This window comes from Trachemys scripta, chromosome 3, assembly GCF_013100865.1.
Source record: "Trachemys scripta elegans isolate TJP31775 chromosome 3, CAS_Tse_1.0, whole genome shotgun sequence".
Taxonomy (NCBI): Eukaryota; Metazoa; Chordata; order Testudines; family Emydidae; genus Trachemys; species Trachemys scripta.
Window position 1 is genome coordinate 102,898,925 of NC_048300.1, and position 16,585 is coordinate 102,915,509.

At 44.5% G+C, this 16,585-nt stretch overlaps 1 protein-coding gene across 3 annotated transcripts in view; it reads left to right on the top strand.

Annotated features, from left to right (window-relative positions):
* The first annotated feature begins 5,423 nt into the window (after positions 1-5,423).
* Positions 5,424-16,585, top strand: part of MAP3K5 (mitogen-activated protein kinase kinase kinase 5) — a 150,549-nt gene continuing 139,387 nt past the window's right edge. Inside the window, exon 1 of one of the 3 annotated variants that reach the window (XM_034765574.1) lies at positions 5,424-6,412. In XM_034765574.1, coding sequence (XP_034621465.1) covers positions 5,995-6,412 — 418 coding nt within the window. In that variant the 5' untranslated portion in view covers positions 5,424-5,994. The remainder of the gene's footprint in view (positions 6,413-16,585) is intronic. The other 2 variants (XM_034765573.1, XM_034765572.1) reach the window with 2 other exon arrangements.

Here is a 16,585-nt window from a genome sequence, read left to right on the forward strand (position 1 = left end):
AAAATTATAAATCAATAACAATCAAATTCTGCCATCCCAATAATAAAGGGTACTCCAAGTTTTCCATTGGGACCTACTGATTGTAGATTTTAGTCTAGAACAATATGAATATATTTCATTTTTATGACCTAATTGACTATTCTTGTTTAATTAATTGCCTTTGCTTGTTTGAGACATGATCCAAAATTCCTTGAGGTAAGACTGGATAAGTCCCTTGGGTACATCTTCCAAAACCACCCAGTCTTCCTGAATTCCATATCTGTAAATTCCTGATTTTTGTTTAGTTGGACTCCACTTTTGCATGCTCCTTTTTGCTGCTTTATGAGAGAAGACTTTGTAATAAAAACTCTAATCCCAAATTTATACAAAATCTTATGGCATCTCATGTTCTAAAACCTTATTTACACTAGAAAGGTTTTGCTAGTATAGCTATACCAGCAAACCCTTCTAGTGGAGATGCAGTTTGTACTGGCCAGAGTGTTTTTGCTGGTATGTCTTATAGCAGTTCCCTCAACAAAATAAACTATGCTGACTGGCAAAATGACTTTTTTGCTGATATAAATGTATCTATATTAGTGCTTTTACTGGCATAGCTATGTTGGTTAGGGGTGTGAAATACTGTTTATTTGACTCCTAGCTGATTACCACTGGCTTTGACGGATAAGTCATCTCTGTGGTTTCTGTCATAAACTTTGTTTGTTATACATCAAGTTACACTTCTTTACTGAACTGATAAAATCTGCCCTGACATATGACTTTTTGGATTTTAACGTTATAGAGGTTTAGACATATGAATCATTCTTCGTTGGATCAATTTTCAGTGGAAATGCAGGAAGTTTAGGACTCCATTATAGAATTTTTGCTGAAATTTTTTTTAACAATTCTGCCTGTTATGCCAATATTTTAGATTCTAGTCCTTTCAGGATGATTTTTTTTTAAACTTGCTATTTTATATTGTAGTATTGGGTTTTATAAGTAAAGAAAATTACATTAATGTGGGCTCTTAAAGGGCTGGCCGAGATACCGTGCTTATTTTTAAAATCTGTCATTCGCAAGAGGAATACAGAGAATAATTTGGAAATGTTATTTATTTGCATTACAGTAGCTCCCAAGGGCCACAATCAAGATTCAGGGCCCCATTGTGCCAGGCATTGTACAAACAACAGAACAAAGAGATAGAGTCCCTGCCCTGAACATCTTACATCTAACCACTCAGTCCTGCTCCCATTAGAGTCAATAAGAGTTTTGCTATTGACTTCAATCAGCCAGAGGATTCCCATACTTGGCCAGTGTGAACATATGCAAATTGCCTGGTCCAGATTATATTATTGTTAAGGTATTTAGGGAGCTAACTAGCAAGCTTATTGTCCTACTGACAATTATTTTTGAAAAATCAAACAGCTGAAAGACTAGAAAAAAGTAAATAGAGTACCTTTTTTTTTTTTATAAAGTAAAGAAGAATAATTCTGACAAATACCATTCCCTAATCTAGGTCCTGATCAGAAAAGCACCTAAACATATGATTAACTTTAAACACATGATTAGTATCAGTGAAGTCACCTCAAGAAATTCTAACAGATTGAAAGGCATGAAAATATAGCTGATTTGTCCCTATTGCATGATATTAATCTGTGTTTTAATTACTGTTTCAATCAATTTAGGGTCTGATCCCACTCTAACCAAATTCAATAGACATGTTCCCATTGATTCAGTGGGATTTGGATTGGGATTTTGGTATTAATACTAAAATAGTGGGCACAGATCTATAAAATAGACCAATGAAATAAACATGTATTTTCCTCCTTTTAGTAAATGATTTCCCTTTATATTTGACAAACGTGTTTTCACTTGTGATGAAACACTCATGAGCATGAAAGCTCAGCATTTTGTAGAAACATTGCTTTGTTCTTTTTACAAATAACTTATTTTTGACTATCACCCAAGTCATTAAAATTTTTTAGACTGTAGATTAACTGATATTAACTTTTTTCCTTTATTTGCTCTCCACTTTGTTTTCTTCCCATTTCTTTTACCCTTGTGCTATTGATCAAAGTATCTGCCATGCAAATCTTTGTCAAAAAGGGGTTGACCCGCAAAGAGCAAACAGGGTTACCAAAGTATCTCAACATTCTGGGCTGTTTCTATGTCTGTGTTATGTTTTACAGCCCTGCAGGCTGTAAAAAGAGGTTTCTAATAAATATCATTATTTTTAAACCCACTATAAACCAGTATAAATTATCTAGTCATTATGTGTACAACTAACATAGATAGATCCCATGCTGCAAATGTTTAACTTTACTCACACGAGTAGTCAGCGGCCTGATCCTGTGCCCACAGAAGTCAATAGCAAGGCACCTATTGACTTCAGTGTACAGGATTAGGTCCCAAATGGGTACAGGTAAGCTCATGCTTAAGTATTTGCAGGACCGGGGCTATAATTGGCTTAGTTTGTGAAGGCCTTACTCTCAACTCTATGGTATTTCTTTGTCTAGCTCTGCTTTGATCTATAGACAATTTCAGAGGTGGTGCTGGAGGCTGTATGCAGGGCTGGTGCAAGGATGTTTCACGCCCTAGGCAAAACTTCCACCTTGTGCCCTTCCCGAGCCCTGCAGCAGCTCCACACCCCCCTCCGCCCTGAGGTGCCATGCCCATGGCAGCTCCCCACCCCCCTGGCCCAGGGAGCCGTGCGGCAGCTCCCCACCCCAGCTCACCTCTGCTCCGCCCCCTCCCTGAGCACGCTGTCGCTGCTCCACTTCTCCTGCCTCCCAGGCTTGCGGCGCCAATCAGCTGTTTGGCGCTGCAAGCCTGGGAGGGAGAGAAGCAGAGTAGGGTGGCGTGCTCAGGGGAGGAGGCAAAGCAGAGGTGAGCTGGGGTGCGGAGCGGGTCCCCTGTGTGCCGCCTCCTCCTTACTTCCTGCAGGCGGCCCTCCCCGCACCCCCGTGCCCTAGCTCACCTCCACCGCCACCCCGGACCGCACTTTTGTCTACCCCTAACCACTTGGCGCCCTAGGCAGCCGCCTAGTTTGTCTAGTGGTTGCACCGGCCCTGGCTGTATGGCTGTGCTTAACAGCTGGCAAGGGCTTCTCCAGAATCAACAGGGTTCATCCCATTAATGCTGAGAATGTTCCCTGGAATTTGGAATTGATCGGATGCAGTGTTTGGAAATTATTGCATTACACACAGAGAAATGCCATCAAATGGAGTGTAAGGCTTTTGCATGTTTGGCCAATAACCCAAGAGTATCTAACAGGAAATTTATTTTTACTTGTATACACTTGTTTTGTATGAACAATGAAAAACTGCCATAAGTAAAAAGTATCATTACACTGCTCTACAGCCAAAATGCTTCTGAAATAAATGTAGTCAAACTTTATTAATTCTGGGTCACTGAGAACGAAAATGATGCTTAAAATTGTTGATTGGCTCTAGTTTTCAAGATATGCTATTGGGTCAGTATATACGACCCTTGACTTGGGAATGGCGGAGGATAAGTGAGTTATAAAGGGAAGGGATCTCAATTTAAACCAGAAATGACTAAAATACATCTTTGACTGGATCTATGAATAAATCTATGACTGGGTTTGGACAGTACTTGCTTTTTAGGCAAAACAATGAATGATGCAATCTGAAGCTGGTATTGCGTCATACATGATATGAATTGCATCATGTTATTCCTAGAAGTCATGGATAATGCAATCATAACGATGCTGAACAAATTGCCCTATATCAGCTCTAGAAATCATACAGTGTCGTGCTCTCTTATTTGTCAGTGTTTGATTTTGCAAAGGGACACATTTCTGTTTAGCCAAAGTGAGCAGAGATGCCTCGTACTTGTGTGAACAGTGCAGATAACTTCTGCTATGTTTGTGGTGAAGTGACTTTTTCATCACAAAAGCACAGTATAACCACTATGGTTAAGAAAGCCTATCACCTTTATTTTGGCTGCAAAATTGGAGATCAGGACAAGAAGTGGGCCCCACACATATGCTGCAATACTTTGCAACAAATCTTCGGCAGTGGTTGAACAGGAAAAGGAAATCTATGCCTTTTGCAGTGCCAATGATTTGGAGAGAGCCAACAGATCATACCAGCAATTGTTACTTCTGCATGGTGCCTCCAGTTGGGAAAGGTGTGTCAAAGAAGAAAAAGTGGACTGTGCATTATCCAAACATTCCATCAGCTATACGCCCAGTATCCCACGGAGAAGGACTGCCAGTTCCCGATGCACCAGAATCATTCTCACTTGAGTCAGACGAGGAAGAGAAAGAGGATGAAACTTCTGGTCCTGAACCATCAATGTCACAGGACCCACATTTTCTCCCATCCTCCTCCTCTGAACCACACCTCATAACACAAGGTGAACTGAATGACCTTGTCAGGAATTTTTTGCCTTTTGTTTCATAATAAATTTTATTTATATAACCCTTTTGCTGATTTTTAAAGTGTTACATAAACAGGACAGGTGAAATAGTATCATGCAAAGCAACCATAAACACATGAAAAGACCTAGGTTTACAATTTATGATTAAAACTCTACTATCTACACAATATACATGGACATAAAATGTAAAAACTTAAATATCTTAGAAACAGTAGCCAATCAGTTGTTTTAATTGTCATATTTTAATTCAGCACATCAAAATACATAATAAATAGCACATTTTATCTCTGAAGCAGACGACTTCTCAAAAATTGTAGACCAGTGTTATTGGCACTGTTCATGTTGTTCACTTTTTGTTGTGCATTCAGTGGGAGCAATGAAAGCAGATTAGTTAGTTTCACTTTCTGTCATAGTCAGGTCCAGTGCCTGGTTTTCTTGCACTAGACTCTCTATGCTTCAATGTTTAGGAGTTGCAAACACAGCAGGGAAATGCATATCTCCAAATAAATATGTATTTCTCAAAGAATTTTTCTTTTATTGAAGCTGTAGTTCTATTAGCTTCTTGTAAAATGTTTTTTAACCACCAAAGCTGTGAGGCCTAGATATATCTGCCTCTTTAAGCAAGTCTTTTAAAAGATCAATATATATTAAAGCTTGTTTTCCTAATTCAGCATTTCTGATAGTTTACAAGAAAAGGATTAAGACAAATACAAAGGTATATGTGAAAGGGAGGGAAATGTCTGTCTTAGGAGACAGAGTGAGCTAATTCAAAGATGACCCAAAAAAGAAGTGCTCTGTGTGTGTGTGGGTGTCACCTGCCCCCCAACAAATCCAAAGGAGAAAGCACAGAATGGAGCAGCAGAGAGCGCTGTGCAGAGAAGAAGCGAATCAACCCCTGGTAGGAACCCAAGAAAGAGCCTGCGACGTTGCGTACCAAACCCTGCCTAAAGTTTGGCGCGGCTCTGAGCGCTCAGCGCAGGAATGCGGCTCTTTATAATCCTGGGCAAGGGGAGGGAATAAGGGAGGAGCCGGGCAGCTCTGGGCTGCCTCCGGTGCGGTTGGTGCTCGCTCTGCGGTTGCAGCCATAGCTGGCTCAAGAGGCGATACATAGTAGCTAGCAGCAGCAATCCCACAAGTGGTTTGTGCGCTGCCGCTGCAGGAGGAGCTGATCGGGGCAGCCAGTCCACCGGAGGGAGCTGAGCTGGCGGCGAGAGGCGAAGGAGGAGCGTCTGCCCGGGGAGGAGCGGGCGAAGAAGTGCAGTGACTTCGGGGAGAGGCTGTGCCCGGCTGCCAGCAGAGCCGCTCGCCAGGTGGTCACTTCCCTGCAGGTGAAGCCAGCCCAGCCCAGCGCGCGGGCGAAGGGGCGCGCAATGGTGCCCTTGGCAGGCACCCGGCGGGACTGCGCTGCCCTCCCGGCTCTGCGAGCTCACAGCAGCTGCTAAGCCGGGACTGTCTCCGCTTTCCCCGCCCAGCGGCGGGCTGCAGGACTCGGAGCCTCCGGCGGCGAGGGATAGGGCGGCAGGGCGAGCCCGGCGGGCGGCGCAGCATGGCATCTGCTTAGCCCCGGCGAGCGGCACCAGCAGAGCCGGGGACGCGGCGCGGGGCTCCGCAGGGATGAGCGACAGCAGCGAGGGGATCAGCTTCTCGGTGCCCAGCCCGCCGGGCGGCGGCTGCCTGCACGAGGAGGGGCTCGGCGGGGTCAGCCGGAGAGCGCCGGGGGCCGACGGGGGCGCCCGGAGCCTCCTCCCCGCCCCGGCCGCGCCGCCAGCCGGCACCTACTGGAATGAGGACAGCGGCGCTGCCTGCCCCGTGGCGGGGACTGGAGCCCGAGCCAAGGGCGGCTGCACCAGGAGAACCACGGTGTCCTACGTGATCAACGAGGAGAGCCAGGGGCTCCTGGTGGCGGCGGAGAGCGGGGCCCTGCAGAGCCTGCGGGAGGCGTGCGAGGCAGTCGGGGCCTCCCTGGAGACCTTGCACTTCGCCAAGCTGGACTTCGGGGAGACCACGGTGCTAGACCGCTTCTACAACGCAGGTGAGCGACCGGCCCCTGCCCATCGCCTCTCGCCCTGTTTCCTGCCCCTGCCTCGCTTCCCCTTCTCTTTCTCTCCTTCCTCTGGGCAGCAGCCCGCTCGGGGAGCCGCAGCTCTCGCCCCTCAGCCCCAGCCGGCGCCCCGGTGTCGCTGGCTGGCGTGGGCCCTAGTTCTCTGCTTCCTGTGGGGAGCCCACAGTGTAGAGCTCCCCCGGGGAGCCACTGCCAGGGCTCTACTTCGCTCTTTCAAAGAGTGGTGGGATGTTTTTGTCACCTACTTGATTACCTGCTTTCCTGGGTGTGACATTCTGGGGTGCAATCCAGACCAGTGAGGGGCTGTGTCACCCCTGTCCTGGGGCTGCCTGGAGTTTTTAGCTAACATACTACATGAGGTCCATAGGACATAAGTTTAACCCAATTGGTGTAATGTGTCAGTTACTACCTCTAGCACTCATTTCACATTTTCTTCAGTGGAGTCAACTCAGTTCAGTAGCACTTTATTGGGGTGACATGCTATACAAACCTTACCACAGTGTCAGCAAAAGACAGACTCCCCACAAGTGATTGATAGGGGTAGGTGCATCCCACTCAGACTGGGGTTACACACTGTGTTTGAGGTTCCATTTCCTAGACCATCCGTCATCCCTGGCTACTCCTGAACTGGTGGCAGTTTGCTATGTAGCACCATGCCATCTCTTCCCTTTTCTCACAGGGTCAGGCCCAGTTTTTCATATCAGATGTTTTTTATTATTCCTGACAGTTTCAGGAAATACCTTTCTCACACTTCCTGGTAGTTGGGACATTGGAGTAGAAAGTGTGTCACTGTCTCTCTCTGCCACATTAGTTGGTTAGTGGCTCCTCTCCTTTTAGGCAGTGCCCCCCAATTTTCTACTCTAGTCATTGATTCTGTATTAGGTGAGTGCCTACCTGAGTTTTGTATATTCCGCTAGGGTGGAGTCAATAGGGCTCTGGATGGGAATAAGGGTCCACCCGGTGTAACTGTATGATCAGGGCCTTACGTAGTATTTTAATTTTTACAAAGCTTTTCTTTCTTGGTGTTTTTATTCTTTTATTGACTATCACATGGCAGTACAGTTTAAAACAGATTCTTGGACATGCTTGTGGTTTGTTCCATGTCTTGACAGAGACCTTATTTCTTGGACCCCCATCTCTTTCGCTGGTGCTTAAATAATATCCCTCAGGCCACCACATTGTTTACATGGTAAAAAATAATATTAGCTAAACCACATTAAATAGTTTCCTTTAATGTGATTTGGGGGGAAAAGAAGGAGGAACTAATAATATTAAGCCAGCTCTCGACGAACCACCAGGCAGTGCTCTTTGGAGCACTGGTTGTTTACAGAGCACAATTTAAAATATCCATATAGTGTGTTTTGACTATTGTCCCCGCTACTGTACCAGGGCACACTGGGCCTGATTTTCAAAGGTGCTGAGGTCCTTCAGTTCCCATTTACTTCAGCTGGAGCTCAGAACTTTTGAAAATTAGGTCCAGTGTGAATATTTCAACAATACCTTTGTGCTGAACCAAAATTTGGGATAGTCTTTATATTTGTATGCATGGAAGTGTATACATTATATATCAATTGCATAAAACATTCATGACAGATGGGATTAAACAGAACTATGTATATAGAGTAAAACAGTTGCCAAGACAGTCCCTGAACTCCGTGCTCTACCATGATTTACCTACAGTTGCAGTAGCAAATTTGAAACTATTTGACTTGCTGGCAGTGTGTACAGTAAACTATCTGCTACAATCAGGGCCGGCTCCAGCATTTCTGCCGCCCCAAGCAAAAAAAAAAAAAAAAAAAAAGACGCAATTGGCAGCTGCAGTTCAGCGGCAGGTCCTTCGCTCCTAGAGGGAGTGAGGGACCTGCCGCCCCCGAATTGCCGCAGGTGCCGCCCCTCTCCCTTGGCCGCCCCAGGCACCTGCTTGTTAAGCTGGTGCCTGGAGCCAGCCCTGGCTACAATCAGTCTGGCTCCACTGGCAAAAAAAGATTTGCATATACAAGGCCATCCAGAGCTTCTCGTTATCAAATGGGTAAGGCAAATGGGGGGAAATAGCAACGGCCTATCAGAGTCATAAAGACTTTATAGAACCAGAATGATCATGTTAAATGCTTTTTTCCTCTTATTTTACAAAAGGAGGGAGCAGTCTGACTGCGAGAGAATTTGGAGCTAAGTTTTGACCACATCTGTAGGTGTCTGTAACATGTTAGCTAAAACGTTTACAATAATGTTTTTCTTCTTCTTCTTTTTTTTTTTTAACCAGTGCAGTAACAGCAGGTATCAGTAATCCCCTCTGCTTCTGCAAGTAGAGGTAAGATGATACCTGCATATCCTGACTGGATGGTGTGCCACTTCCACTGCATGCTCCCTTACACATACATGTACGTGCACATGCACACACATCGTTTCTTTGCAAGCCCCACCACACAGGCTTTGATGCGTGGTGGCAGGGCCTGCAGTAACTTGTGTGGCCTCCACTCCATCCTGTGGAACCTGGACTTGATGGGAGCTCAGAGATGGTGGCAGTTGGCTGCCAGAGGAGTTGTGGTGTCAAATGGCAGTAGAGAGGCAAAAAGGTTCCACGTAGACCCCTTTTGTCTCCATGTGCTGATAAAGGGGCACTACAGGGTTTGGGTACCAAAACAACCTGCTATATTGGAGTGGGTAAAACCTTGGAATTGCCACTCAATTTCTCAGCTTATTCCCTTGTAGGATTATCAAGAGATTCCAGTATTTATGATTATAGAATGATAAATTCACTTTCCCTTCAGCCTCATGTGCCTGCATCAGGTTTTCAAATTCTAATTATATTAGGTTTGGCATCAGAATTTCAGGATAGAAACTTGTGATGAGAGATCAGACTTGAAAGTGAGCTCTTTTAGTTCTGGCAGTTGGAACTCTGGCATATAATAGCATAATTGCACACTTAGGTAATGCATCTTTGGCTTACTTATTTCAATGGCTTTTGAACAAAAGCTATATAAATGTAAAAACCTTGCCATAATTTATATGAATTTAATCAAAGTACTGTGAAATATACTATGTCATTCTGCCTCTATATCAGGGGTGGGCAAACTACGGCCCTTGGGCTGGATCCAGCTCTCAGAAGCGGCCAGCACAACTGCGCCCCCTGGGCTGGGGGACAGAGGGCTCCGTGCGTTGCCCTTGCCTCCAAGCACTGCCCCCCGGAGCTCCCATTGGCTGGGAACGAGGAACTGCGGCCAATGGGACCTTCGGAGGAGGTACCTGGAGGCGCAGCAAGGGCAGTGCATGCAGGGAGCCTGCCTTAGCCCCGGTGTGCGCCGCTGCCCCCCCGGAGCCCCTTTAGGTAAGCGGCGCCAGGCCTGAGCCTGAACCCCGCCTGCACCCTGCCCCCCAACTCCCTGCCCTAAGCCCCCTGCCTGCACCTCGCACCCCTCCTGCACCCCAACCCCCTGCCCTGAGCCCCCTGCTGCACCCATCCTGCACACCCCAACTCCCTGCCCTGAGCCCCCTCCCACAGTCTGCACTCCTCCTGCACCCCTGCCCTGAGCCCCCTCCTGCACTCCGCACCCCTTCCCTGAGCCCCCTCATACATTCCACAACCCTCCTCTAACCCAATCTTTTGCCCTGAGCCCTTTCCTGCACACCACACCCCCTCCCACATCCTGCACTCCCTCGCACACACCAACCCCCGCCCTGGCCCTGCATGCAATTTCCCCACCCAGATGTGGCCCTCGGCCCAAAAAGTTTGCCCACCCCTGCTCTATATGGCAGCAAAAGCCAAATACTGTCCATAGGGGTATGCATCTCTAACCTAATTTATTTTTAAAAAATAGCCCAAAAAATCTTAGGTTTACTAACTAATTCAGTTAGTAGTTGTCTGCTATCTAGATGCACTTCTGAAAGATAGGAATGGGAGACCCCATAAATGAGGCCCTGGGTAATGCTCTGCTCAGATGCCCATCCCTATGGAATGCGGTCTCTGAACTTTTCTGGAGTACACCATCTTCTGTATCAGCCTCTGGATACAAGGGGTCTGATAATTTGAAACTGCAACAATCAGTAGCTTTTGGGAAGGCTCTTGGGGTTTTTACTTTTCTCACTTAAAATCTCCTAGCTGCTGCCAAGGGAAGGAAATGTTTCTGCCATTGTATGCCTCCTTCAAAGCTTCTGGGTTACTGCCAAGGGAGGTGTCTTTATTTTTGTTTCAGAGTAACAGCCGTGTTAGTCTGTATCCGCAAAAAGAAGAACAGGAGTACTTGTGGCACCTTAGAGACTAACAAATTTATTAGAGCATAAGCTTTCGTGGAGGAAGTGGGCTGTAGTCCACGAAAGCTTATGCTCTAATAAATTTGTTAGTCTCTAAGGTGCCACAAGTACTCCTGTTCTTCTTTTTGCGGATACAGACTAACACGGCTGTTACTCTGAAACAAAAATAAAGACACCTCCCTTGGCAGTAACCCAGAAGCTTTGAAGGAGGCATACAATGGCAGAAACATTTCCTTCCCTTGGCAGCAGCTAGGAGATTTTAAGTGAGAAAAGTAAAAACCCCAAGAGCCTTCCCAAAAGCTACTGATTGTTNTGAATGGGCCTAAAATTCTGTCAGAATTAAAATGAAGAAGTAACGAAAGGAAGTTGGTTGAACAATTCAGGCATGAAGTTTAGGTTTAGTGTAAAAGATTTTTTATTAATTATAGTTGGTCAAATCCTGGTTTCACTGAAGTCAACAGGAGTTTTGTTATTGACTTCAGTGGGGCTAGGATTTGGCCCTATTCAAATACAAATGTTTTTTTCATTCTTCTCCTGCTTCCAATTTAAATGATATATTATGGAGAATTAAACATTCCCTTTCATTATGTTAAACCCAGTGACAGCAGCATTGAGCTGGTGTGCATGAAAACATAATCAGACTATCTTCATTGTCTGAAAGAAAGAAACATGGCAGGAAGCAATGTAAATAGGGGGAATGAAAGGCAGGACGACTCAGGACAAAAATGAATTAGACTTAAAATGATGTGATTTTCATATGGAACTGTGTTCTTTGTATTTAAAGGGATACTATCAACTTAAATTTGGCCTAAAATATAGTAGTGCTTGAAACCTACACCTTGCACCACTAAGAATTTGAAAATGAAACCGTTTTAATTGATTTTTTTTTCATTGCCCAAGCTGAGAAAGGAGCAAAGAGCATACATACATCGTGACAAGTAAGATGTTTTCAATTCATCCCCCCCACACACACACTTTTTCATAATCTAAGGTGCTATTGTAATCATAGAATTGTAGGACTGGAAGGGACCGTGGGAGGTCATCTAATCCAATCCCCTGCACTCATGGCAGGACTAAGTATTATCTAGACCATCCCTGATAGGTGTTTGTCTAACCTGCTCTTAAAAATCTCCAATGATGGAGATTCCACAACCTCCCTAAGCAACTTATTCCAGTGCTTAACTCCCCTGACAGTTAGGAAATTTTTCCTAATGTCCAACCTAAACAGCCCTTGCTGCAATTTAAGCCCATTGCTTTTTGTCCTATCCTTAAAGGTTAAGGAGAACAATTTTTCTCCCTCCTCCTCGTAACAATTTTTTATTTGCTTGAAAACTGTTATCACAGGGGTCAGCAAACTTTCAGAAGTGGTGTGCCGAGTCTTCATTTATTCACTCTAATTTATGGTTTCGCATGCCAGTAATACATTTTAACATTTTTAGAAGGTCTCTTTAAGTCTATAATATATAACTAAACTATTGTATGTAAATTAAATAAGATTTTTAAAATGTTTAAGAAGCTTCATTTAAAATTAAATTAAAATGCAGACCCTCCCGGACCGGTGGTCAGGACCCAGGCAGTGTGAGTGCCACTGAAAATCAGATTGCGTGCCGCCTTCAGCACGCATGCCATAGGTTGCCTACCTCTGTGTTATCATGTTCCTCTCAATCTTCTCTTCTCCAGACTAAACAAACCCAATTTTTTCAATCTTCCCTCAGAGGTCATGTTTTCTAGACCTTTAATCATTTTTGTTGCTCTTCTCTGGACTTCCTCCAGTTTGTCCACATCTTTCCTGAAATGTGGCGTCCAGAACTGGACACAATACTCCAGTTGAAGCCTAATCAGCATGGAATAGAGGGAAGAATTACTTCTCATGTCTTGCTTAAATGCTTCTGCTGATGCATCCCAGAATGATGTTTGCTTTTCTTGCAACAGTGTTACACTGTTGACTCATATTTAGCTTGGGATCCACTATGAGCCCCAGAACCCTTTCTGCAGTACTCCTTCCTAGGTAGTCATTTCCCATTTTGTATGTGTGCAACTGATTGTTCTTTCCTAAGTGGAGTAATTGTATTTGTCTGTATTGAATTTCACCCTATTTATTTCAGATCATTTCTCCAGTTTGTGCAGATAGTTTTGAATTTTAATCCTATCCTCCAAAGCACTTTCGTCCCCTCCCACCTTGGTATCGTCTGCAAACTTTATATGTGTACTCTTTATGCCATTATCTAAATCACTGATGAAGATATTGAACAGAACCAGACTCACAACTGATCCCTGCAGAACCTCATTCGATATGCCTATCCAGCTTGACTGTAAACCACTGATAAGTGCTCTCAGGGAACTGTTTTCCAACCATTTATGCACTCATCTTATAGTAGCTCCATCTAGGTTGTGTTCCCCTTGTTTGGTTATATAATGTAGGTAAAGAAACTTACTTGCTTACATCATGATTTTTAATTTTGAGAGAGTCCCTTTAAAATATATAATGTATGAAAACGGTGCAATCTGACAGAGAGGACTGCACAGAAAACAACCTATTGGAGTCAATGGGCCAGTTATGTGAATAAAGAAGAAGTCACCTGTGTCAGTAAGGACTAAGATCCAGATCCGCAAAGGTATTTAGGTTCCTAACTCCCAATGAGAGTTAATACCTGAATACCTTTGAGGATTTTTGCCTAATTGTCTGAGCAGAGATTTGGAAGATCAGGCCTCTAATAATTTTGGGGGGTAATACTCACAAATAGTGCGCTACATACAAATCAATTGTAATTTTAAGCAGGAGATTTTATTTAGGGTAACACTGTTTCTTTTTCTTAATGGTTTGTCTTTGGCCTTTTAGAATAGTTTGAATTTTAGGTGATCTCTGATGTAGTTTCACTTCTGTACTTTCTCTTATCACCCCCATTGAGAACCTGGAGGAATATTAAGTAGCATCTAGTGTCAGAAGTAAACACCAATCATCAGCACTACATGTACAATAGTCTTGTTCTGCCATCTTTGCCTAGCATTCCACTGAAGTTGGTAAATGCTGGGACGCTAGCACTGTCTACACCCAACAAGTGAGTTTTAATTGCATATACCTGGAGCATTCAAGCAGCTTCAGCATTCCTCCTTACTCAGGCTAAGTTCCTTTTTATTTTATTTGCTTAAGTAATGAGTGCCAAATCAGCCTTAATAGCTGTATAATGAGTATTTGGGAACAGTACGTGTATTGAGGTTACCATTTTCCTCACCGCCCCGCCCCCCCAATCAGATTTTGAAGTCAGAAGGGACATTATTATAATCTAGTCTGACCTTCTGCAAAACAGACATATTATGATGTGTATTTGAACTAATACCTGGGAGTGAGTAGCTGAATTATGGATTCAGGTTGTCTAGAAAGACCACATTCAAACTAGATTAAAGCAGTGTTGCATTACTGTAGTTGAGTTATACCAAATTCTCTTCATTCAGCTTAATTGCCAAGCAGTGCAGAAGTACTTCATGAATTAAAAGATGAAGGCATATACAAATGGGGGTAAAATCAACAAACAATAAGATGGAGAAATATCAATACATAACCAAAAATGCAGTATACCAACATAAGGTGTTCCAAATGATTCTTTTTAAACTAAAAAGGAAATTTGTAGAAAATGAAATAATTATGCATTATAATGGCCAGATCTCAGCACCTAGAGATCCTGTTGACTACAATGGGGTATATGAGTGCTCAGCGCATTTCTGAAAATCAGGCAATAAGTGAGTAGACTAGCCACGGCGTATATCTAGCTCGTGTAAATGACTCATTTAGTCTTGCTTACCTATTTATTTTAGAAGACTGAAAATTAGGATTGACTGTTGGCTGTGGAGCTCTTTACACAGTCACTTATTATTACACATGCTGCATAAGAACAAACACCTCACAGTCTAGCTGAATGAAGAGCAAAATGTAAACAAAGAGCATACAAAGAAAAACATAAAATTCAATAATCTAAGGTATCAGGCCTGTCCCTGCATGCTCTCCGTGAATGAAAGTTCCTCAAAGGCGAGGTGAGGTCTGAGTGCAGAGTGCTTGCACTATCAGGCCCATTATTAGAAACGCAGGTGAGGAAATGTGCTTTGCCTAATGCAGTTTCCTTTACATTGATGGGACAATTTTTGTTTGTATTTTAAAATCACTGCAGAGTAGGGTTAAATATTTACTTGATTCGCAAAATAAGTTGGGTCGATGTGCTGAAAGCAATTTGGTTTTGTTATTAGTGGGGCGGGAGGGAAGGTCTTTCAAAAATGCTTTTATAAAAATACTTTATACTCTAAAGATAAGTACTATGTACTTTCCTTGGATTGAGATGGTGAGAAATCTTAGAGGTCCTTATGCTTTGGCACAAGCCAAAAACAAACTGAAGGGGGTTAGGAAGAAACTTCCCTGAGGGACAGGTTTTTCCATTATGGTCCACGATGGGGTTTCTCTAACGAGCTGCAGTGTGGATGCGGTCCACTTCAGACTATGTTGCATATCTTTCACAAGTGCCCGCTGACTTACTTCGACAGCGGGCTACTAGCTCTTCACCTGGCTGACGACGATGCTATCAAATGGCTGGGCACACTGCGCTTACACTGAGAGATGGGGTTTCTTGTACCTTCCTCTGAAAGAATTGGTACTGGCTGCTTGCAGAATCAGGCTAGCTGGACCACTGGCCTAATGCAGTAAGGCAAATCCTGTGTTCCTATTTCTTGTTCGCCTTGCAACGTTTTCTGACTACATTTAACTTATATTTACATTTTTTAATGAATGGTAATGTTATTTACATAGGAAATGTAATATCTAGATTTCTTCTTTATGCCCAATGTTGCAGAAAAATTGATGGAAAATACGAAGATAAATTATATAGTGACTAACTCAGGGGGATTCAATCTATACAGAGTCATTTACTCTAAAAAAGTCCACAGACTAAACAACTTGACTGATGTGTATTTTGCACCATGCAAGTATCTCATTGTGACCTTGTGAGTGTATTGCTCTGGAATTTTTTCCTGGCTTCAGCTGCTTATGTTTGAAACTTTTAATGTAACTGCAAATACTATTCTTCTTGGGTCTCTAGTCCTCCTTTTAATCCTAATAAATTGTATGGCTCAATAATATTCTGCAGTAGTGAGTTTCACATGTTAATTAAATTATTGATACTTCCAGTGCAAGCTAATCTAATCAGACATACCAGCAGGGCTGTCCTTAGGCATACGCAGAATACGCAGCTGCGTAGGACACCACGTAATTTGAGGAACCAAATTTCGTGGTGCCCTAGGCAGCTGCATGCTGCGTATGCGGCGCTTGCTCCAGTGGCCAGCCCCATCCCCCGGCCAGCCCCCCTGCTCCGCCCCCATTTGACCCCTGCCCCTGCTCTGCCCCGCCCCACCTCTTCCTGCCCCGTTCCGCCCTCATCCCTCCCCCGCTAATCCCCTGCGCTGCCCTGGGCCTCCCTGCCTTGCTGCTGCCCCCCACAGCTCCTGCCTCCATGGCCCTGTAGGCCTTGAGCTTAGCCCCGACCCCGTGGACCGGCTGTTCCCTCTGCAGGTGAGGTGCAGGTGCTCAGGCTACATAGGGCACCACCTAGGGTTACCATATTTAAAAAATAAAAAAAGAGGACACTCCACGGGCCCTGGCCCCGCCCCTTTCCCAACCCCGGCCCCGCTCCACCTCTGCCCATTCCCCACCCCTTCCCCAAAGTCCCCACCCTAACTCCCCCTCCTCCCTCCCAGCCACGTGAAAAGGGCTGCCCGAGTGCTACTGGCTTTACGGTTTGCCGGGCAGCCTCCAGACCCTGCACCCCCAGCCGGCGCTTCCACAGCGCAGCTGGAGCCCGGGAGGAGAAGCACCCATCCGGGGGCGCAGGGTCTGGAGGCTGCCCGGCAAACCAT